General features: G+C 38.7%; 1 protein-coding gene across 2 annotated transcripts in view; it reads left to right on the top strand.

Annotated features, from left to right (window-relative positions):
• Window positions 1-22,877, top strand: part of LOC132170215 (protein NAP1) — a 38,208-nt gene extending 15,331 nt beyond the window's left edge. For both annotated transcript variants that reach the window (XM_059581106.1, XM_059581107.1), the window contains exons 13-24: window positions 5,103-5,213; window positions 5,324-5,402; window positions 12,164-12,357; window positions 15,151-15,296; window positions 17,130-17,211; window positions 17,959-18,069; window positions 18,773-18,898; window positions 18,993-19,132; window positions 19,250-19,346; window positions 20,401-21,392; window positions 21,703-21,915; window positions 22,138-22,877. In XM_059581106.1, coding sequence (XP_059437089.1) covers window positions 5,103-5,213; window positions 5,324-5,402; window positions 12,164-12,357; window positions 15,151-15,296; window positions 17,130-17,211; window positions 17,959-18,069; window positions 18,773-18,898; window positions 18,993-19,132; window positions 19,250-19,346; window positions 20,401-21,392; window positions 21,703-21,915; window positions 22,138-22,630 — 2,784 coding nt within the window. In that variant the 3' untranslated portion in view covers window positions 22,631-22,877. The remainder of the gene's footprint in view (window positions 1-5,102; window positions 5,214-5,323; window positions 5,403-12,163; window positions 12,358-15,150; window positions 15,297-17,129; window positions 17,212-17,958; window positions 18,070-18,772; window positions 18,899-18,992; window positions 19,133-19,249; window positions 19,347-20,400; window positions 21,393-21,702; window positions 21,916-22,137) is intronic.
• Window positions 22,878-23,212: the final 335 nt, after the last annotated feature.

Raw genomic sequence — 23,212 nt, forward strand, 5'->3', positions numbered from 1 at the left:
GAGTTGTGAAATGGTATGATTAACTTCTTGTATATATGGATAGCGGCTTATCATTGAGCGGCTGTCCCTACTTTAGCAGATTTCATGTATGTATTTTATTCTTCTCCCATGTATGGGTTCATTTTTGTATACTTCTTGTGTGCTAGGGTTGCGCCCCTGCGCTTTATTAATGATATGAAAATTACTTATTAAAAAAAAAATCATAAACAGTGAAAACCTCAAGTGTACCTATACAAACAAGTGGCATTTTTCAAGAAGATGCTAAAGGGCAAGAGGAAAAGCCCAAAAATTGGATAGATCCAATAGAATGACAATGATTACCAAGGACTTTCTATGCTGATGACCATATATTTAGGATTGATGCATAGTTAAGTTTTATTGTGAAACAACTATTTTACCAAAATGTAATAGTACAGAGGACATGGAGTACATCCTAGTAGGAATTATTTAAATGGAAGAGAACATCTTATATCCAATCAAGCATCAAAATACATCAATAAAACTTAAGTTGAATAGAACTGGTCTTCTTTTTTTCTTTTTTCTAATTAAAAAAGCAAGAGGGGGTGATCAGAGTAGTGACTCTATCTAAACATGACCATGGCAACACCTACCTGCTAGGAACCTCATAGGAAGGGCTTAGATGGTGGGAACTACAGGCATTCCTTCAAGTTTGATTGAGCCATAGCCTAATCCAGCCCCATTAGGACATCAATAGGACCCATGGTGGTTTACACTAATCAAGCATGAAAATTCCCGTTATAGGATTCAAATTCATGTCCTAATGTGTACCTGACCACTTTGAAGATTTCTTGGAACCACTAAACTACCACCCTAGATGGTGACTAGTCTTTGAAATGCTCTCCCGGAAGATATTGTCGCAACCATCTTAACCAAGAAATTGACCTATGTACTTCCTCATCTTTACATCCCATGAAATATTTGGGTTTTCCCATGGGTGCTTCTTTTAAGTCAAAAGTGATATAGGATGGTATAGTTGAGAAAATGGGGAGTCTGTGGACCATCTTCTTCTTCATTGTGACATGGCTTATGACATTTGGATTGCCTTTTTCAATCGTTTTGGATCGTCTTGGGTTATGCCTAAATGTGTAGTCGATCTGTATGCTTGTTGGAAGTCCAAGGAGTGTTGTGTGGAAGATGGTGCCTACGTGCTTTTTATGGTGTTTATGGAGGGAAATGAATGACATAATTTTTGAGGAACAAGAGAGGACATTTGAGGAGATTAATTCCTTATTCTTCAAAAACTTTGTATATGTGGACAACAGCTTATGTGTCTCATTGACGATTAGTTATAGTAATTTTTTTTTTGCTCCTTCTACCTAGGTGTTTCGTTTTGTGTACTTCATGTCTACTTAGTGGCGCCTTACGCATTTAATGACCTGTGTCGATTACTTATAAAAAAAATTGTGAAAATGGAAAAAAAATTGGCTAGTTGGAAGAAAATATAATTGTCTTGGGGGTGGTCGCCTCAGTCTAATCAAGAGTACGTTGTCCAGTTTATTGACATACTTCTTGTCCCTTTTTCTTTTATTAGCTAGTATAGCTAGGAGATTGGGGCGTCTTCAAAGAGATTTTATTTGGGATGGACCAAGCAGTAAGCCTAAGTTTCATCTTGGGAATTGGAAGGCTATTTGCTCCTTAATTTCTACTGGAGGGTTGGGAGTTAAAATTTCATGTTGTTCAATGAAGCTCTATTGGGGATTTATTAAAGAAAAAAAACAAGCTTAAAGCTCCACTATGGAAATGGCTTTAGAGATTTGTGCAAGAGGAGAAATTCTCTTTGGGGACGGGTGATCATTGAGAAGTATGGGGTCCAGAGAGAGGGTTGGTGTTTAGAAGTAGCTTCAATGCCCTACGGGGTGTGCCTTTGAAAGAATATTAGGAATGACGGGGAATTTCTCCAATCTTGTTTCTTCAAGGTTGGGGAGGGATCCCATATCCATTTCTGGCGTGATGTGTAGTGCGGAGCAGCTGCTCTCAAGTCTTTGTTCCCTAAACTTTATTCATTAACTCGTGACAAAGAGGCCTTGGTGTCGGATTACTAGGATTCCTCCAGCACTTCAACGCATTGGAATCCGAGTTTCACTAGGGTAGTCCATGATTGGGAGTTTGAATCTCTTGACTTTTTTTTTTTTTTTTTTTAAATCTATTATATTTCACAAATCCATCCGGGGGAGGAGGATAGAATGCTGTGGACCCCAACTATCATTCATGTCTTTGAAGTGAAGAGCTATTATAAATCTTTTCGGTCTGAAGAGCTTTGCCTATTCCCTTGGGAAAAACATTTGGAAGGTTACGGCTCTGCCCTACATGACTTTCTTTGCATGGAGGGCAGCTTTGGGTAGAATCATCACGGTTGATAATCTTAGGAGGGGTTTTAGTTTTGTAAACTGGCGTTGCTTATGAAAAAAGAATGAGGAGACCGTAAATCATGTTCTCATTTGTTGTGAGTACAAATGTTCTCATTTGTTGGGAGTTAAAATTCAGTCCAATCCAAAAAGACTTTGTTAAGCAATTATAGAGTTTAGCATGGGATAATCAAACTTAACCATGAGGTAACTCTCCCTCTCTCTCTCCCTCTACATTTTTTAGGTTAGCAAGGTAGTTTTCTGCCCTAGCGGCGGCGCTGTTTAGGCGCTGTGCGCTAGGCTCTGGTCAGCCGCTATGGAACAGCGCTTCTCCATAGAAGCGAAATCCTTTTGCCTGTCAGCGAAGGAAGGGTGTCCTGATCTTCGGTTGGAGGAAAAGAGAAAAGGGTTCGTAGGGGTAATTTTCGTGAGCCAACCTTGTGCTTCATGGTTGGTGGATATGGTCGAGGAGGCGAGTCAATCTCTGTTGAAGGTTGATATCGCCAAGTCATACCGCGAGGGCGACAAGGCTTTGATGGTGCATGGGGGTGTTAATAAGGCAGGTAGTTTCCTGGAGGTGGCCGTCTTTGCTGAGGGAGGTCGTAAAGGGATCATTTGGCTACCTGCGGGCTGTGGAGGGAGGGGATGGCGTCGGTTTGCAAATGAATTGCGGAGGTTGTTGGGTCCAACAGCCTCTACGCATCATGTTCTGGGGACGCAGCTCAAGCTTGGTTTGGGAGAATCCTTCTCTGGATGTCACCCTGGGCGCTCCTTTGCGGAGGTTCTTCGACTGGCGGCTGGTTCTGAGGAGCCTTTCGTTGGGAGGAGGGTTAGATCTTCGCAACACATTGATCTCTTCCCGGTGAAGGACTCTTTCGAGACCGGGTACGGTGAGTATGAGTCGCGGGTGATGGTGGACTGGGTGGAGTTGGAGTCGCCGGATCCTGCTAATCTGGCTACATGTTTCATCCCGACGGCGGATCATGCGAAGAAGAAGAAAAAGAAGAATAAGACGTTGCTAGGTTTTTTGCGTTCTGTTTTGGGCCGGGTCCTAGCTGGGTTAGTTAAAGAACTTTTAGTTGGGCTGGGTGTTCGCGAGTTTGGGTCTCTCCTTAAGCCCAAACACGCTGGGTATTTTAAGACAGCTTGGCGCAGGGGTTTGAAGCGTCGTGTTAAGTTTTTGCCCAAATCGCAACAGTGTGGTTCTGCCTCGCCGGGAGAGATTGATGTTCCGGACGATCGTAGGGAGGCGTGCGTATTTGAGGTTTTTGCGCCGGTCGCCGGGGTTTCTAGCGATGATTCCGAGCTTGCGTTGGTGGGGCTGTCGTTGGCGGAGGTGCATCTGGAGTCGAATCAACTGGTTTGTGCGGCGGGGTCTGTGTCTTGTGGGACGGCAATGGTCCCTGTTTTTCCGACGAAGATTGCTCTGTTGCCGGAGAATACCCAGAACTGGTTGTTGACTCCGGTGAGTACCCATGTCTCTCCTTTGTCTCCGGTGGTGGTCTCTGCTCCTCCGGTGGGAGCTGGTTCTGTTCCGGCGAAGGAGTTTGAACCCGTTAAGACTGCTCCGGCGAAAGGGTTGCTACATCGGGGGTTTTTAGGGTCTAGAAATGTTTCCTCTTCCTCTCTGCCTGGGATGAAGGAGGCTTCATCGTCAGTAAAGGGCTCTAAGGTTGTAGTCGAAGATTCACTGACCTGTTCTATTTCGGGAAAGCATGCGGCTGAGCTGGGTTTGAGATTAAGCGAACCTTTTCCTCGAATGTCGGAGAGCGGTGCTCCGATTTATTCCTCTGTTTCCAAATCTCAAATAAGGTATGCCCGGAGGGTGAAGGAGAAGCTTGCCAAGCAGTTGCAGAAGAACAAGGAGCTGTTTGCCGACGTTGTAGCGGAACCCTCCTAGAAGGGGGCGGGGAACTATTCGGAGGTGGTTATAGATGCGGTGAATTTCGCCTCCAGTGTGGGACTGTCTAATGGTGAAGGAGGTGATGAGAAGAGTCTTTTGAATCTCTTTTCGAATATTGAAGAAGAGCGGGAGCCCTTTACCTCTAAGGCAAAAGGGAAGCGGGAAATCAAGAATTTAGAATGCTCCATCAACTATGAGGTTAGAGAGAGACTTTCTCCGAAGCGGTACTATCGCCGTCGGGGTTGTGTTGGAACCAAAAATGCATTCTCCTTTCCTCCAGAGGTGCATTAGGGTTCTGGTTTTTTTTTAGGGCTGGTGGTGGGTTTTGTGGGCTTCAGTGTTTGGGTTTTTTGGGTTCTTGCTTTGGTTTTTTCGCTTGGTGGTGGTCATAGTTGGGTTGGGTTTCTTTGGGGTCTGTTTTTTGGGCTACCTATGTATACTCTTTTGTGTACTTAGAGGCGCATTGCGCTTTTTTTTGATATATACAATTTACTTATCAAAAAAAAAAAAAGTGCATTGCACCCTGTCTGTACACTCTTTCTGGTAATTCTACAATCTCTCTACACAGTCATCTCTTCAATAGTCATATGGAAAAAAGAAGAAGAGAGAAACAATCGCTCCTCAATACTCCCTCCTCTTATCCCTTTAACAATTTCAAAATACATTGACATTGTATTTCTTTGTATGCGTGATCAGCTGGTTAGTTCTTTTTCCTCTGTCAATGAGTGTGACTTGTTTTTACATGTAAAATCCTTTAATGTGTTAATAGTTTTGTAAAATAGATACCTTGTAATATATTGACGTTTTCTCCAATGGTTTCGTATATCGAACAGATGGTGTTTTCTGCCTTGGCTTTAGCTCAATCTGAGGTCATCTGGTTTTTCCAACATGTAGGAATTGCATCATCAAAATCTAAGGCTGCACGAATGGTACCAGTGGAAATAGTAAGTCAAGTGTTTCTTCTCTTTATTGGTTAGATCTGTGTTATTAGTTGTTTGTTTGCCAACCAACTAAATGAAGTTCTTGACTTTAACTGCTATGACTTCTGTTTCAGGATCCAAGTGATCCAACTATTGGGTTCTTATTAGATGGAATGGACCACCTATGCTGTTTAGTGCGCAAGTATATTGCTGGTAAGATTTATTCCGATAAAATTTTTTTTTCTTCTCATTATTGATGATTTATCAATATCTAGTTTCCTTGTTAAATAGTTCTGATCGAATTTTAAGTCCTTGGCTAATTTGAACTATATACAAATAATCAAAATTATGAAATGCACTCAAATCAAAACTTACTCTTTTTTTGAGTTAGGAGGGACAGCTTTCTATTATTGAAATAGTGAGAGATTAGGATCCCTAATCTAGGGATATCACAGACCCTGCTGGTTTTTCATTGATGCTGTTGCCTTATGCATCAAGACATTTCTTTATTTCTCTTTTGGTTTTTGATACATTAAGGATTCAAACCCCAAAAATCTAGTAATGTACAACCTTTCAAGCTAAATAAGAAGTTTTATGAATCAAAACACTGATATAGGGAATTTTGATGGGAAGGACACCAGTTAAAGGGATAAGAGGAGGAAGGATGAATCAACCTTCCAATGCAATTTTTGGATCCTATGGGATTGGGTTGTGGAAAAACATTAGAAGAGGGTGGGGGGAATTCTCTAGATTTGTGAGATTTGAGGTGAGGGATGAGTCTAAGATTAGGTTTTGGCAAGATGTATGGTGTGGTGATCAGACCTTGAAGACTTCTTTCCCGGTGTTGTTTAATATAGTTCGTTATAAGGAGGCCTCGGCGGCACACCATTTGTTGTTTTCTAATAACACTTTCTAGTGGAATATCACCTTCATTAAATTAGTGCATGATTGATTCAGGTTGGTTCAGGCTGGAGTATCAGTTATACAGGTTTTTGAGAGAAGTACAGGTTCCGTTCACTCAGTTTCCCTTTGCAGATTCTAGATTCTAGCTAATAGGTTGAACATGGTTGTGGAGAAGATCTTCTCAAATTCTTAGAATGCTTTCATTACGGGTACAAAAATTCTAGATTCCATTTTCATAGCTAATGAATCCCTTGATAGCAAGATTAGAGGGGGAGTGCCGCGGTTTGGAAGATGGTGCCCACTTGCTTTTTCTGGTGTTTATGGAGAGAAAGGAATAGAAGGTGTTTTGAGGATTTAGAGGGGACTTTGGAAGACATCTTAGCCTTTTGTTTTCATACTTTGTATCTCTGGATTGTGGCGCATGTCTTTCTGGTGTCGATTACTTATGATGATTTTCTTTTTCACTTTTCTTCTTCTCGTTAGGTGATTCCGTTGTATACTCCCAGTGTACTTTGGGGCGCCTATACGCTTTTAATAAAACTTTTTATTACCTATCAAAATAAAAAAAATAGCAAGATCAGATATGGAGAGCCAGGTTTGCTTTGCAAATTGGATATTGAAAAGGCTTATGATCATGTCAATTGAGATTGTTTATTGTATATGCTGAGGAGGTATGGTTTTAGGGAGAAATGACGTGTTTGGATATCGCATTATATCTCTTTGGTGCGTTTTTCTGTATTGGTGAACGACAATTTCAATAGGATTTTTTTGTAGTTCTTGTGGCTTGAGATTGTCATCGTTATGGAGGCTTCAAGTAAAATGAACTTTGCTATAGTGAATGAAGGCTTTTTATTAGTCTTCTTTGTGGGGTCTAGGAATGTTGGTGCTCTTAACACATCTCTCATCTCATCTTTCCTCCTTATTTTTTTTTTATTTTTTTTTTTTTGCGAATGACACTTTGATATTCTATGGGGCAAAACCCATATCTTTGTTACTTACGTTACTTGTTCTTATGCTTCAAAGCTGTCTCAGGTTTGAAGATTAATTTGACTAAATCAGAATTGGTCCGTGTTAGCAATGCAATAATTTTGATGGTCTGGCTAATATTTTGGGTTTTAGGGTCTCTTCTTTGCCTATGAAGTATCTAGGTCTTCAGTTGGGAGCTTCTTTTAAGGTCAAATCTATTTGGGATGGCATTATTAAGAAAATAGTGTGCTTAGTGGTTGGTTGGAAGAGGATGTACTTATCTAAGGGCAGAATTATTACTTTGATTAAGAGTACCTTATTAATCTACCTACTTATTTCATGTCTCTTTTTCTTCTCTTTGCTGGTGTTGTCAATCACATACATAAGTTACAATGGGACTTCTTGTTGGGTGGTATTGGTGAAGAGTTCAAATCTCACTAGTAAGTTGGTCCAAGGTTTGTTCTCCATTCTCTGGGTGGAGGGGTCCGAAATCTACTTATGTTCAATCAAACTCTCTTAGGGAAGTGAGTATGACACCATGTGCATGAGAGAGAGGCTCTGTGGAGGGTGGTAGTGGATTTTAAATATGGCAACTTGTGGGGTGAGTGGTGTTATTAGTGATCCCTGGTTGTATGGGGTGGGTCCATGGAACAATATCGGGAGGGGTTGGGGGGAGTTTTCTAGTCGTACTAAATTTGAAGTGGGTGACAGCTATAAGATTAGATTTTGGCATAATGTGTGATGTGGGGATCAGACCCTTAAGGTAGCTTTTCTTGAGTTATTCGATATTGCTCATTTTAAGGATGCTTTCGTAGCGGATTATTTGAAGTTTTCTAATGACTCCCATCATTGGAATGTTAATTTTATCTGAGTGGTGCATGACAGAAGGGTGGATTTCTTTACCTTGTTTTCAATCTATTGTACTCTTTCAAACTAAGACGAGGGTGAAGACAAGCTTTTTTAGGCCCCTTCCAAGAGAGGGTTGTTCGATCAAATCGTTCTATAATGTCCTAATTTCTCATATTAGTATTCCTTTGGAGTAGTATTTAGCGGAATAAAGTTCCCTTAGAAGTGGCTTCCTTTGCTTGATTGGCCACGTTAGGGAGGATCCTGATGTAGGACAATATTTACCTATATTTTCGATAAAAACGAAAATAAAGAAAATATCAAAAATAATATTGGAGCAACGCCGCTTAATCAGAATTTTACCAGCTTTCAGATAATGGAAGTACAAAATGAAAGATTGTCACGATTCCCGCTGATTATCAATTTTATATTAAGATTTTATTTTATTAGTACTTTATTTCCTTTCCATATTAGGATTATGTTTACTTTCTCTACTAGGATTAGATTTACTTTCTCTACTAGAAGTAGGTTTACTTTCTCTACAAGTATTTCTCTTCTATAAATAGGCTTGCTTATTTTGTAAAACTGAATCAATTGAATTGTTATCAAATCAGAGAATTCTCTCTCAAATACTCTGCGGAGTCTTATGGGGTGGGCTAGGTGACGAGTTTAAATACCATCTAGTGAAGTGGTCGAAGGTGTGCACTCCAATTAAGGAAGGCGGGTTGGGGATCAGAAATCTGGTGGACTTTAACCGATCACTTCTAGGAAAATGGTTGTGGCGCTACGGTTTGGAAAGAGACGCTTGGTGGAGGGGGGTGGTGGATGCGAAGTATGGTAGCTTATGGGGAGGGTGGTGTTCCTTGGAGTGTGGAGGTACTTTTGGGGTTGGGTTATGGAAGAATATTAGGAAGGAATGGGATACTTTCCAAGGCTTTACGCGCTTTGAGGTGGGGGAAGGGACTAGGGTTCGATTTTGGCATGATGTGTGGTGCGGTGATACGGCTCTTAAGGAAGCCTTCCCTGGTCTCTTCAATATGGCTTGTGAGAAGGATGCCTCAGTAGCGGCTATCTTGGAGGTGAGTGGTGGCAACAACCTGTGGAATGTGACTTTTTCTAGAGGGGCTCATGATTGGGAGGTGGACATTTTTGCCTCTTTTTTCCAGTTGTTGCAGTCAGCTCAAGTGAGACCAGGGTGTGAAGATAGGTTGTGGTGGAACTCCTCCAAAAGAGGCCAGTTTAAGGTCAAACTTCTTTATGCGTCTTTGGCTGGTTCTAGACGGGGGCACTTCCCTTGGAAGAGTGTATGGCGTACACATGCTCCGCCGAGGGCAAGCTTTTTTGTGTGGTCGGCAGCTATGGGCAAAATTCTGACCCTAGACAACCTAAGGAAGCGGCATGTGATCGTGACAAACAGGTGTTGGATGTGCAAGAAGGATGAGGAGACGGTGGACCACCTTCTTCTCCATTGCGAGGTAGCTTACGCTTTGTGGTGCGCCTTCTTTGGGCGGTTTGGATTGTCTTGGGTAATGCCGAGACGGGTTTCGGACCTGCTCGCTTGTTGGTGGTCTATGGGAAGGAGAGGGAGCGCTGCGGTTTGGAAAATGGTGCCTACGTGCTTCTTTTGGTGCATTTGGAGGGAGAGGAACAATAGGTGTTTTGAAGATCTGGAAGGGTCTTTGGAAGATTTACTATCCTTATGTCTACACACTTTGTATCTATGGACTGTAGCGTATATCTTCCCGGTGTCGATTAGCTATAATGACTTCCTTGTTCGCTTTTCTCTTTCTAGCTAGGTGATCCTATTGTATACTCCCGGTGTACTTTGGGGCGCCTTTACGCTTTCAATAAAACTGGCTTTTACTTATCAAAAAAAAAATACTCTGCGGAGTTTTATTTTTCTTTTAGCCTGTGGGCTTGTTTTATCTTTTGGGTAGAAGACGAAAACGTTTCTCCTTACAGAATCAAAAACGCTGCTCTTTGATTAGTTACCTTAGTCTTCCACTACATCAGTTGGTATCAAAGCAGGCTTTATTCTGATCATGGCAATCAGCGCCGCTTGTAGGGGAGGGACTCTTTTGAGAGCCAAATTCATGGGGTATCCGAGCCGGTGTTATCCAGATTCGATGGCTAACTTATACTACAACAACAACTTCTATAACGACGCCGTTCGTGGGAGAGATGTTGTTTCGAGATCCGACTACCAGCGATACATCAAGCGATCAAAGGCTCCTTGGAGAACCGAATTCCAAGAGTTCAAGTAGACTATGCACGCTATGCAACAGGAGATGCACCAAGAGATGCGCCGGATGCGGGAGACGTTGGAATGCATGCATATGGGTTCCCATTGGAATCACAGGGACAATGATGCCAAAGATGACTATGGGATCCGAGTCAAACCTGTTCAATTTTCATACGTTGACAGGTTCTTTGACGATGATGTAATTCACATTCGACCTGTCCGTAAGCATATTCGTAAATCTCCAAATAGGTACTATTCCTATGAAGAAAATATTAATTATTGTGAAAAGGACGTTGAGGCTGTTAATTTGGAGATGTCGCCAGAGAAACAATTTGTGCAGCCACAACTATTTGTTCCTACGACTACATCAGTGGAAGAACAACCACCACCTCCTCCGTCATAGGTGCAACTCATCACGATCACCCCGAAAAGTGGTGATTCCTTTGAAGAAAACGGTGAAGTTGAAGATGACATCCATGAAGAAATTGTTGGAGGAATTTTCCCGGAAGTAGACGAAAATGAAAAATCGTGTCTTGATGCTATCTATGTAGATTTCTCTAAGTACCTTTCTTTAGAGGAGCCGCTCGTGCTATGTCCCGAAGAAAATTCGAGGACGAGTTTTTTTCAAGTGGAGGTGTCTGATGTAGAACACCTATATTTTCAATAAAAACGAAAATAAAGAAAATATCAAAAATAATATTGGAGCAGCGCCGCTTGATCAGAATTTTACCAGCTTTCAAACAATGGAAGTACAAAAGGAAAGATTGTCACGATTCCCGTTGATTGTCAATTTTATATTAGGATTTTATTTTATTTTATTAGTATTTTATTTCCTTTCCTTATTAGGATTATGTTTACTTTCCCTACTAGGATTATGTTTACTTTCCTATTAGGATTAGATTTACTTTTTCTACTATGATTAGATTTACTTTCTTTAGTAGAAGTAGGTTTACTTTCTCTACAAGTATTTCTCTTCTATAAATAGGTTTGCTTATTTTGTAAAACTGAACCAATTGAATTGTTATCAAATCAAAGAATTCTCTCTCAAATACTCTGCGGAGTTTTATTTTTTTTTTAGCCTACGGGCTTGTTTTATCTTTTGGGTAGAAGACGAAAATTCTTCTTGCAGAATCAAAGATGCTGCTCTTTGATTAGTTACCTTAGTCTTCTGCTACGTCAGATCCTCACTACAGATAACTTGAGGAAGTAGCATATCATAGTGCTAGATTGATGTTGCCTGGGTAAGAAGAGTAGAGAATTCGTTGATCACCTTTTACTCCACTGTGAGATTGCTAGTGCCTTATGAATTACTATTTGTCTTTTTGGGTTAGACTGGGTCATGCCTAGACGAGTGGTAGATCTCTTCGCTTAACAAAGAGGGCATTGATACTCTTCACAATGCAATAGTGTGGAAGATGGTTCTGTCCTGCCTAATGTAGTGAATCTGGAGAGGAAAAAAGCATCAAAGATTTGAAAACCGCGTAAGGATGGTGGTGGTATGAAAAGCTTTTTTTATTTATTTATTTATTTTCCTTTTTTCAATACCCTTTACCATTGGATGACTGCCTATGATTGCTTTCATTTTCTAGCTTTCTTGATTTTCTTGATTTTTTTTTTTTTTTTTTTTGTTAATTGTTTTTCTTCTATACTTCATATGTACTTGGGTTGCGCCTTTGCGTTTTTTAATTAATTTCTATTACTTACAAAACAAAAAACTCCCTTTGGATTTTTATTGATAAAATTATATTTAGTTATCAATAATAAAGAAAAAGAAGGAACAACAGAATACCAACATTGCAAGACAAGTGCCATTCACTGGAAAAATGAGATTTCATATATTAGTGATCTTGGCTTCACCTGGATATAACATTGATATTTTATATGCATTTTCTCTTAATATCTATGGTAAACTTTGCTGTGCAGCAGCTAGGAATTATGCTATGTTGTTTTGTTTCTACAGCTAGAGATCTCTTATATAAATAAAGATATTTTATAAATTTTTCATACTTGTATGCAGCAATTCGTGGTTACGCATTATCATATCTTTCTTCCTGTGCCGGTAGAATCCGTTTCTTGCTGGGCACTCCAGGAATGGTGGCTCTTGACGTAGATGCGAGCTTGAAAGGACTTTTTCACCAAATTGTTCAGCACCTTGAAAACATACCAAAACCACAGGGTGAAAATATTTCTGCCATCACGTGCGATCTATCCGTAAGATATCTGTGCAAATCATGTTCTATTTTTGTTTGAGTAGATATCACTTATCAAAGGGCTTCTGAGGTTTCTGAAATAATACTAACTTGCAGAGCCTGTGATTTTCTGTCAACTCTCTTGGATGAAAGTTTCATACATTTAAAGCACTTAGCGACTAAAAATATAGTTAAATAGTTCACTTATTAGGTACCCCATGAAGGCTAAAATTTTATAGTGATGGCCTTTATCAATCTTAGAAATTGTAATAGTCTAATGATATATCAAAAGACTGAGAGATTGAGATTTTATAGTAAGTCTTGAGAGACCATCAGCTTTTATTTTATATTTTATTTTTCTTGCTCTTTATGCCTCTTCTATTTTCACTTTTCCTTGAAGGGATTTTTCATTGAACACTCTCTCTGTACTTGTGTTGCCACTCTTCTATGCCTCCTTAATTTTATTTCTTATGCATATAGAAAACACATCACTTGGAATACTTGTGTATATATTACTTGGGATGCTTTTTTTTTTCCTTGGTGATAGCTGAAATTGTTGGTACGTGGTTCAATATTGTATGATGTACTAAACATGTTGAGGAAGGTTATTCATATTTGCCGAAATCCTAAGAGTTTTCAAAAGTTTCTTATATTTGAGTTATGTGTTTGTGTGCATCTGAAAGCTAGTCCTTTTAGCTTATTTGTTTAAGTATTAATTATTGGCCGAGATGGTGAAGACAAGCTTTGTTGGGTACCTTCCAAGAGAGGTTTGTTCGATGTTAGATCATACTACAATGCCCTTATTTCCCATGATAGAACTCATTTCCCTTAGTATTGACAAAATAAGGTTCCCTTGAGAGTTGCTTGTTTAGTTAGCCGCATTAGGAAAGATCTTTACTATAGACAACCTTAGGAAGAGGCATATCATTGTGGTTGATTAGTGCTGCATGTGTAAGAAGTGTGGGGAGTTAGTGGATCACCTTTTGCTCCACTGTGAGATTATCAGTGCTCCAAAGAGCACTATCTTCAGTAGTGTAGGGCTGGCTTGGGTTATGCTTAGTTGAGTGGTAACCCTTTTTGCATGCTGAAGAGGGCAAGTTGGTAGGCTTCAGTTTGATCCAGTGTGGAAGATGATATTGTTAAACTACCATTTGTCCCAAAAGTTTAAACTGATAGGAAGGGTTAAACTTAATCATTTAATGTATACTTTAACACTCCTTCCCATGTGTGGACTCAAACTCCATTTTAATAGATAAGGCCTAACATATGGAATATTTGATTTAAATGAGGGGTGAGAATTGACGAAGCCAGGGTTTAAACTCATAATCTCTGGCTCTGATACTATGTTAAACTACCATTTGTCTTAAAAGTTTAAGCTCATAAAAAGAGGTAAATTTATGAATACTTTAACAGATACCTTTCTGCCTTATGTGATGTCTTTAGAGGCAAAAAAATGATCAGAACTTTGAGGATTGCTAGCGGACATCGTTGGAGTTAAAAGCTTTTTTCTTTAAGATACTTTACTATTGGGCTGTTGCCTTTGATTTTAATATTTCTAGCTTTCTAGTTTTTCTAGATCTTTTCTCTTCTAGTTAGGTGGCTCCTTTCATACTTTTGTGTTCTTTTGTTCCATCCTTTGTGCTTTTTTAATGAACTTGCAATTACTAAATATTAATTTTAAATTCACAATTTCCTATTGGCTTAAATTTTTGGGATAATTGGTGATTTTAACATGGTACCAAATCAGATGTTCTGAGTTGAACCCTAATTCTACAATTTACTCTCTATTTCAATTAAATATTCCAAGTGTGACGCTTCTTGTCAATTTCCTATTAGCTTAAGCTTTTAGGATAATTGGTAATTTAACATGATTCATATTTATGTTTTATAGTAATGTGAGAGAGGTAATTGATACAATTACAAATGTTCTCTTATCATGTATGCATGAAGGACAAGAGATAATAGAGAAAACAAATCAGGGAAAATGCATAGGGAACCTCAAAGCCCTTCAAACATATGGATGCATGTCTATATGCGTGAGAAGACAATAGACACAATTATGGAAAATAGAGAAGATACTTATAAAAAAGAAAAAAAGAGAAGCTCATAGGGAAAATACAAATCAAACACGAGGATGCATGTTTGCTATGTTTTCAAAGTCTCTTACTTTCTCAATTATCTGATCATTTTTTGCACTTTTCTGTTAACACATGCATGTAAGCATATATACCTGCTGCTATCTTCTCTTGTTATTGGGAGGCATGGAAGACCGCGTATGCATTTCTCTTTTATCTTCATTACTCCCTCTTCTCCTCTTCATCATATTAAATTTATATATATATAATAAAAAAAAAAAAAAAAAAATGACGCAACACGTTATTCACGCATGCACGTCAATGAATTTTCATGGGGCTTGGAAGTATGCTCGTGTTTGCCCTGTAATATCTTCTGTCTGTTGGCCTTCCTATGGTCTTCTCTTGTTATTAGGAAGCTTGGAAGACCACACGGTGTGCCTTCGTTCTTGTTCTCTCTGATCTTTATTACTTCTTTTCCTTATCCTTTGTTTCTCTCTTGCCACATTCTTTTGACCTGAGGGTTGGTTCTCTATCATGTTTAGCGAAATGCCACAAAGCCTTCATTATGTACAACTTGTGCGTATTTTTTAGGTGTCCTTTTGTAACTCATCCTCAGTTGAATTTCTCGGAAATGGAGTCTTGATTTAATATTCTCATCATTGTTTTATCCGTATTATAGTTCTCAATGGCTTCTTTAAGGTTACATTATGAATAAATAACTATTTATGTTTATTAATCAGGATTTCAGAAAGGATTGGTTAACGATATTGATGATAATCACATCTTCTCGGTCATCTACAAACATAAGACATTTGGAGAAAGCTACAGTCTCCACTGGAAAGGAAGGATTATTATCAGAAGGAAATGCTGCATACAATTGGTCCAGGTGCTCCATCTGACTTTGATTAGTTTCCTAAATGAATACAATAGTTGACGGTTGCAATAAGATACAACACTCAATTTTAATATTTAACTGACAAAAAGAATTTGTACTGTAAGTGTGGAAATAGGCCTCTACAGCATTTACAGGTGGATATCTGCCACTAAGATATTTATTTATCATTAGAGTTGCAATATTTATGGTATTTAAATGTCTTTTATAATGAATTCAAACAATTGAGCCATACGTATGGCATAAAAATATGCATTCATTATAACACAATTTCACATAGTTATTAATAATTGTGCATGCCATTATACTTGTTTTATTATACTATTTTGGTCAGATTATTTGTTAAAATTAAGGGAAAAGTACACATGCCTCCTTCAAACCACCACCCGATCGCCAATGTTGCCTCCAAACTAAAGATTGTGTCAATGTCCCTCCCTCCCACTTCTCTCAAACTACCAAAAATTGTCAATGTCTCTCTTTGTCTTGCAAAAGACAAAAATGTTCTTAACAATTTTTTAAAAAGACAAAAAATGCCTCGGATCTTGTGATTGTGGGTCACCATGACCCTCGATAGTGTTGTGGGCTTGCTACAAAAATATCGTTAATAAATTTTTTTTTGTATCAAGGGTATTTTTGTCAGTGGGGGACATTTGACTATTTTTTGTAATTTGAGGGAGACATTGATGAAATCTTCAGTTTGGGGAGACATTGACAATCGGATAGTAGTTTGAAGGGAGGTACATGTACTTTTCTCTAAAATGAATGATGTAAATAGTAAAGATGTTACGGTCCAACTGCAGTTGGTCTGCCAGTAGAACTTCTCATCCTAAGCCTCTTATTTTTCCAGTTAGTTGAAACATTATGGGCTTGTGTTTAGGAGTTAAGAAGGGTGATAGTTGGAGCCAAAAAAAAAAAAAAGAAGGGTGATAGTTATTGCTAGGAAAAAATGCTCTTGTTATTCACTATCAAGGATTTGGAGTATACCCCCATCGTTGAACGGTTTTTTTTTTTTTTTTTGTGTTGGGCCCACAGAGGCGAATAAGATCAAATAATTTTTGATTGGAATCCCAAGTTCACAAAATTTCAATAATAGGAAATTTGCAGGAATGAGAAATTCATGGGATCTATCTTCAATGCCATTTTCCAAACGCTTCTAAGTTCAATGTTGTAACACCCTGGTCTCATATTGAGACGATAAGGAGTAGCCCATATAGAGTGAGTGGTTTATAAAAATAGTTATGAGTGTTAAGTCCCACATTGCTTAGTTACTAAGTAAAATTAGCTTTATAATGAATTATAGGGAAGTTCCAAATTGACTAGTCCTTTTGGAGTTATAGCACAGATGTGGCTAGCGCTTTTCCTTAGGTCTTTACAGATGGTATCAAAGCCATCTAGTAACATCAGGTCATGTGGTACTAGAGCACTGCATGATGTGGTTCTAACATCCTCGTTAGGAGTTTAAGAGGGGGAGTTTGTAATACTCCGGTCCCATATTGAGAAGATGAGGAGTAGCCCACATAGAGTGGGTGGTTTATAAAGATAGTCATGAGTGTTAAGTCCCACATTACCTAATTATTAGGTGAAACTAGGATTTATAATGAATTTTAAGGAAGCTCTAAATTGACTAGTCTTTTTGGGGTGATAGCGTAGAAGATGTAGCTAGTGCTTTTTCCTAAGTCTTTACAAATGTGCTAGGTCATCATATTCTCAAAGTGATAGCTAATTTGCTTCTTTTTTGTTGGAATAGTTATATGCACGCTAGCTTACATGCTTGGATGTCTGTAGAAGAGACACTAATGGCATGCATCTCCTTCTCTTCTGATGCAGATGTGTTGATGAACTGGAGTCTCAATTATCAAAGCATGGAAGTCTTAAGAAGCTCTATTTCTACCACCAGCACCTTACAGCAGTAATTTTTTCTTTCTATTTCTGCGAGTTGTTCTCTACGCTCCCTGCTACTATAACTAAAAAAACTTTTCAGTGTACTAATAATTTGAAGACTTTCTATATAGGGAAAATTACTAAATCGGTTGCTGTGGTTTGACCTGTAACAAATAAATCCTATGATTTCAAAATGAGTTTATAAATCTTCGTTGTATCCTTTGTAACAAAGTGATCTCTCTGTACAAATTTCTGCTTTTTGTCCGCCTGTCCTTATGAAATCACAATTTTCCCTGAAATAAAATAAAAAAATCATAAAAAAAAACAGAAGAATTTTTTTAAAAGTTTGGGGGTGGCCAAAGAGGGTGGCCGAACCTCCCCTGTAGCCTGGGGGTGTTTTGGCCTCCCCTAACCGACCAATGGGGTTGGCAGACCAGCACTAGAACCAACCTCTAGGGGTGGTCGAACCACCTCTAGGCTATGATGTGGTTGAGCCACTCCAAAACTGACAATTAGGGGTGGTTGAACCCCCTAGAACTTGCTAGAGGGCCATCCCAAACCAAATGTTTTTTTTTTTTTTCTTTTTTTATTTGAGGGTAGAATTGTAATTTTGAAATGGCTTTTGACAGAAAAATATGGAGGGATCATTTTGTTATAGAGGCATACTACAGAGATTTATAAGCTCATTTTGAAACCACAGATTTAGCAATTTCCCTTCTATTTATTCTGTTGAAATGGTGTCTTACACTGACATGGATCTTAATTGTTATGATAGGTCTTCAGGAACACCATGTTTGGACCAGAAGGGCGTCCTCAACATTGTTGTGCATGGCTTGGCGTTGCAAGTAGTTTTCCAGAGTGTGCTTCTCCCATTGTTCCAGAAGAGGTAGAATGCTCCTCTCCTCCCACTCCCCAAGCATCCTTCAGACTCATATTTTTGATTGCTTAGAAGCCTGCAGTATATAGAAAAGAAAAAGAAAAAAAAAACTACATATCATAGCATTCTAATATTTCATTGCTAAATGGGTTCTAAATTGTAGATAGGCTCTATTTCTTTTGTTTGTTTTTTTGTTTAATATGTAAGAAATAAGGTGGGTTATATGTTCAGTGAACAATCACAAATTTTATTACATGCTGGATTTAGAAAAAATGAGAGGCATATTATTGCCAAGTCAAAAGTTTTTTGTATGAGGATAATATGGCCAAAAGTTGCATGCGTCTATTATTGTTTTACTGAATCTACCTAAAAGAGGATCATGTGCATGGAGAGGTTTCGTTTTTTCAAGGTTAAGGGTTTACAAACATGCTTTTGATTACTATTAAAATTAAGGTGGAAGCAAAGTTTTTCTCCCTTAAATTTTATATTATCCTATAACGTGCAACACATATGGGAAAATTGATTCCACTTTACCAATACAGTGACTTAATTCGCTGATGGCAACACTGCCAGGCTAATGAATCTTGTTTTACTGATGCGCAAACCAAGCTCATATACAGTTCCACCTTTTACTATGTGTTATGCTCCGTGCACACACACAGAAACATGAAGGAAATTATATGATCGTCACTTTACCCCATACTGCAAGCAGGTAACTAAAACTGGTCGGGATGCAGTACTTTATGTTGAATCTCTCATTGAATCAATCATGGGAGGATTGGAGGGATTAATCAACATTCTTGATTCAGAAGGAGGATTTGGTGCCCTTGAAATTCAGGTTGATACTTCTATGTCCTATTTTAATATAAAGGAATACTTGAACTTGATCCTGTGTTCCTGTTCCATGAAACTGATTTTGAGAAATTTCTCAGCTTCTTCCAGAGCAGGCAGCTTCTTATATCAATCATGCATCTAAAGTTTCAATTCCTTCAACTAAATCTCCGAAGTTAGCAGCTGGTTTTCCTTTGCCTGGTCATGAGAGCTATCCTGAAAATAATAGTTCTATAAAAATGTACGTAATTTTTTTTTTGGTAAAAAAAAAAAAAAAATCTAATTTTAAATTCTCTTTGGATTTCTTTCACTTGGAGAGTCCACAACTTAACATGTCTAATTCTTTTGGTTACGGCAGGTTAGAAGCTGCGATGCAGAGGTTGACCAATTTGTGCTCAGTTTTGAATGATATGGAGCCTATATGTGTTCTAAACCACGTCTTTGTCTTGAGAGAGGTGAAGCACTTATCTTCTCTTTTTTTTTGGTCGCTTAATTTTTTGCCGTTGCCTCTTCAATTGCTTGGATGACAAGGAAATAGGGTATATTTGGCAGATTTGTCAACTACTCAAAAAGAAAAAATAACTCCTTTGTGCTGGCTGAGCAAACTGGGTTGTCTCCACATTCAATGACCATCTAAAAGATTTATAGAAGACTTTGTTGCAAAATATTTTATATACCTTTAAACAAATTAATGACACCAGATGCTCTGCCATGGTTCTAACTTAACAGCAACAAGAGCCCTTCTTCAATTGATATTTACATAACATTAACAGAGCCTAATACAACCCTCCTTCAGTGCCCCAGGTATCTGATGCATGTGGGGTTCTATAACTCAAGTCATCAATACCGTTCTCCAGAATTTTCTATTGATACAACTTAGAAGGACTTAAGGTGCCCACAGGTGCCTATGTGGCTCATCTCCTGAATTACTGAAACTTATAAAATAGTTTTGGTTCTAATCTCAATAAATCAAATAATTTTTGGTTTTGGCTGGCTATACTGGTAGTTAGTGTGTCTTATCAAATGTTATTTTTACTGCATAAGGATGACAATTTGTAATTAATTAGGAAAACTGTTTAAAATCCTTAAAGCACGCAGGATTCCTGCAGTATAAAAATATAAAACAAAAAAGGCATGTACATTTCCTCTAGTCTTTTATGTGATGAATTTTGCTGTCTTAAATGCTAAAACTATTTTTAAAGGGTCAACTTTTTAGGAGCCTGTACCATTAGAGAAGTCAGCTTTTAGTATTTTTCCCTTTTATTCATATAGTGGTTTTCTGAATTTGTGTTGTAAGATGCTTTGGCTTCTTGCCTCTTTTGCATTAAAATCTAGAATCTCTTCATTCTTACGTGTTTGCAATTGTACTAGTTTATGATACAATCACATCAGATGCATATGGATATTTGTTTAAGTACATTGTGCCTGGGAGGCACACACATTTGGGACCTAAACAAAACCATACCAGATTCGTGTAATTCCTCTCTAACATACAGTCATCAACTGCAGTATATGAGAGAATGCATCCTTGGGAACTTCAGGAGGAGATTACTTGCAGTACTTAAAACTGATAATGATCTTCAACGACCTTCTATTTTGGAGTCGCTGATTCGCAGACATATCAGCATTGTCCTTCTCACAGAGCAGCATATTAGCATGGATTTGACCCAGGGTATCCGAGAAGTTTTACTCACAGAAGCCTTCTCAGGACCAGTTTCTTCTCTGCACTTGTTTGACAATCCGACCGAACAACATACTGGTTCAGCCGCTGAAGCTGTATGTAACTGGTACATAGAAAACATAATCAAGGATATCTCAGGTGCTGGAATTCTGTTTGCGCCCATTCATAAATGTTTCAAGAGCACAAGGCCTGTTGGTGGATATTTTGCTGACTCAGTCGCTGATTTGAGAGAACTACAGGCATTTGTTCGCATTTTTGGTGGCTATGGAGTTGACAGGCTAGACCATCTGCTGAAAGAACATACAGCTGCTCTTTTAAATTGCATTGACACATCATTGCGATCAAACCGTGAGGTGCTAGAGGCAATTGCTGGCAGCCTGCATTCTGGTGACCGAATAGAAAGAGAGGCATCTATGAAGCAGATTGTTGATGCGGACACAGTGATTGAATTTTGTGCTCAGGCTGGGCTGGCCATGGCTTTTGTTGGGCTTCTAGCTGAAGCTGCTGGAGCTGTGCTTGAAGAAGGAGCACCCTTGATATATTCATTGCTAGCTGAGGTAGTTAAGCATATACCTGATGAAGTACCTGAAAAGAAGGAAATTAGGAGGTTGAAAGGAGTGGCGAATAGTATTGGTGTGGTCTGTGATCATGATTCCAAGTGGGTCAGATCAGTCTTGGAAGAAGTTGGGGGCGCAAATGATGGTTCGTGGAGCTTGTTACCATATTTATTTACCACCTTCATGACATCTAATGTTTGGAACACCACTGCCTTCAACGTGGAAACTGGGGGCTTCAACAACAATATCCATTGCTTGGCAAGGTGGGTATGCATTTGTTTTACCAAATTAGAATCAGGCTTATGACAAGTCTTCTTGAATGCTTATGAGTTGGATGCTATCTGATACACAAAGTTAACAAACACATATGAGCAAATGAGTTAAATTCATTCTTTTGTACCATGTAGATCTGCTCAAACTACTAAGTTTGTTAGCACAGTATCTGATTGAATATCTTCTAGAGACCTTTATGAATATCGAATTGAAAAGTTAAGCTATGGTCTGCTGCACATGAACTACTGTACTGGATCGTATTACATTACTTTGACAGCCAATTTTTTTTTTTTTTTGCAGGTGTATTAGTGCTGTGATTGCAGGAAGTGAGTTTGTTAGATTGGAACGTGAGCATCAGCAGAGACAATCTTTCTCTAATGGACGTGTTGATGAGACACTAGATCCTGAAATACAGAGCCATTTGTCAGCTGAAGCTAGCATAAAGTCCACATTGCAACTCTTTGTCAAATTCTCTGCAGGCATTACACTGGATTCTTGGAGCGAAACTAACAGGTATGATTATGATTTGATACTATACTGCATAATAATATGATGTATTTCCAAATGCCCGGTAACCAAAAATAAAATAAAATAAAATAAAGGGCAAACATTGTTGGGGTAACTTTCTCTGTTGTGGTTGCTCTGTAATTCTCCAGTTCAACTATTAGCGATATTTGTAGTTCTGTTAATATGTACACAATCCCAACTGTTAAGCTTTTCCACTGCTCTGCACAGATCTCATCTCGTAGCACAGCTTATCTTCCTAGATCAACTTTGTGAGATCTCGCCATACCTTCCAAGAAGCTCTCTGGAACCCTATGTTCCTTATGCCATTCTTCGTTCAATATATAGCCAATACTACACAAATAATCCATCCTCGCTGCTGGCCTTACTAAGCGTGTCACCCCGCCATTCACCTGCTGTATCACTAGCACATGCATCCCCTGGAGTACGGCAGCACCGTGGTGACTCTCCTCAGTATGGTGCTTATGATTCGGGTTACTTTAAAGGATCATCATCACATGGTCAGGAGCACCTTTATGATAATGACAGTGGAACCCTAAGGGGGACTGAAATTAAGCACCGGAATGTTCGCCGGTCTGGGCCACTGGATTACAGCTCAAGCCGTAAAACGAAGTTTGTTGAAGGCTCAAATTCGGGGAGTACAGGTCCCAGTCCATTACCAAGGTTTGCAGTATCGAGATCTGGTCCACTAGCATACAAGTAGAAAGGATCTCCAACACCAACGAGGGTGGTAAATTATCTGCTTTTGGTCAAGGATTAGTTATTCATGCGTATATATACTTGAGCTAGTTCATACAAATTTTGACTTAACGTATACATGAAATCACTTTCCTGTCTGCAGTAGCCTATCATGTAAATTAATGTCATTTATGCCATTCCCTAGAACCTCTGCTTAATTTGTCTTGCTAATATATCATTAATTCTACAGCTTCAATAGCTTCTTAAGAACATTGTTTTCTTTTGAAATTGATGAAGTATTTGTATATTATATCTGCAAAATGCCTGCACCATTTAAAATGCACCGAGACTCATTTATCTGGAGTGGACATTCAGACCTTTAATTATTTTTAGTTGTTTTGGTTTCTTTTTGGGATCCATAGCAAGTATTTGGTTGAATTAGCAATTGGGTGTGTGCCAACAGTTATAAATTGGTCCATCACCATAGTATATAGACCTAGGCATGCTTGTCTTTATAGGCCAAGATAAACGTAATGCTATTTTGAGAATTCAGTGGGTCCGAAAGCCTTCAAAATCTGTATCACTCCGATCTCATATTAAAAAGATG

The sequence above is a fragment of the Corylus avellana genome, chromosome ca2 (genome assembly GCF_901000735.1).
Source record: "Corylus avellana chromosome ca2, CavTom2PMs-1.0".
Taxonomy (NCBI): domain Eukaryota; kingdom Viridiplantae; phylum Streptophyta; class Magnoliopsida; order Fagales; family Betulaceae; genus Corylus; species Corylus avellana.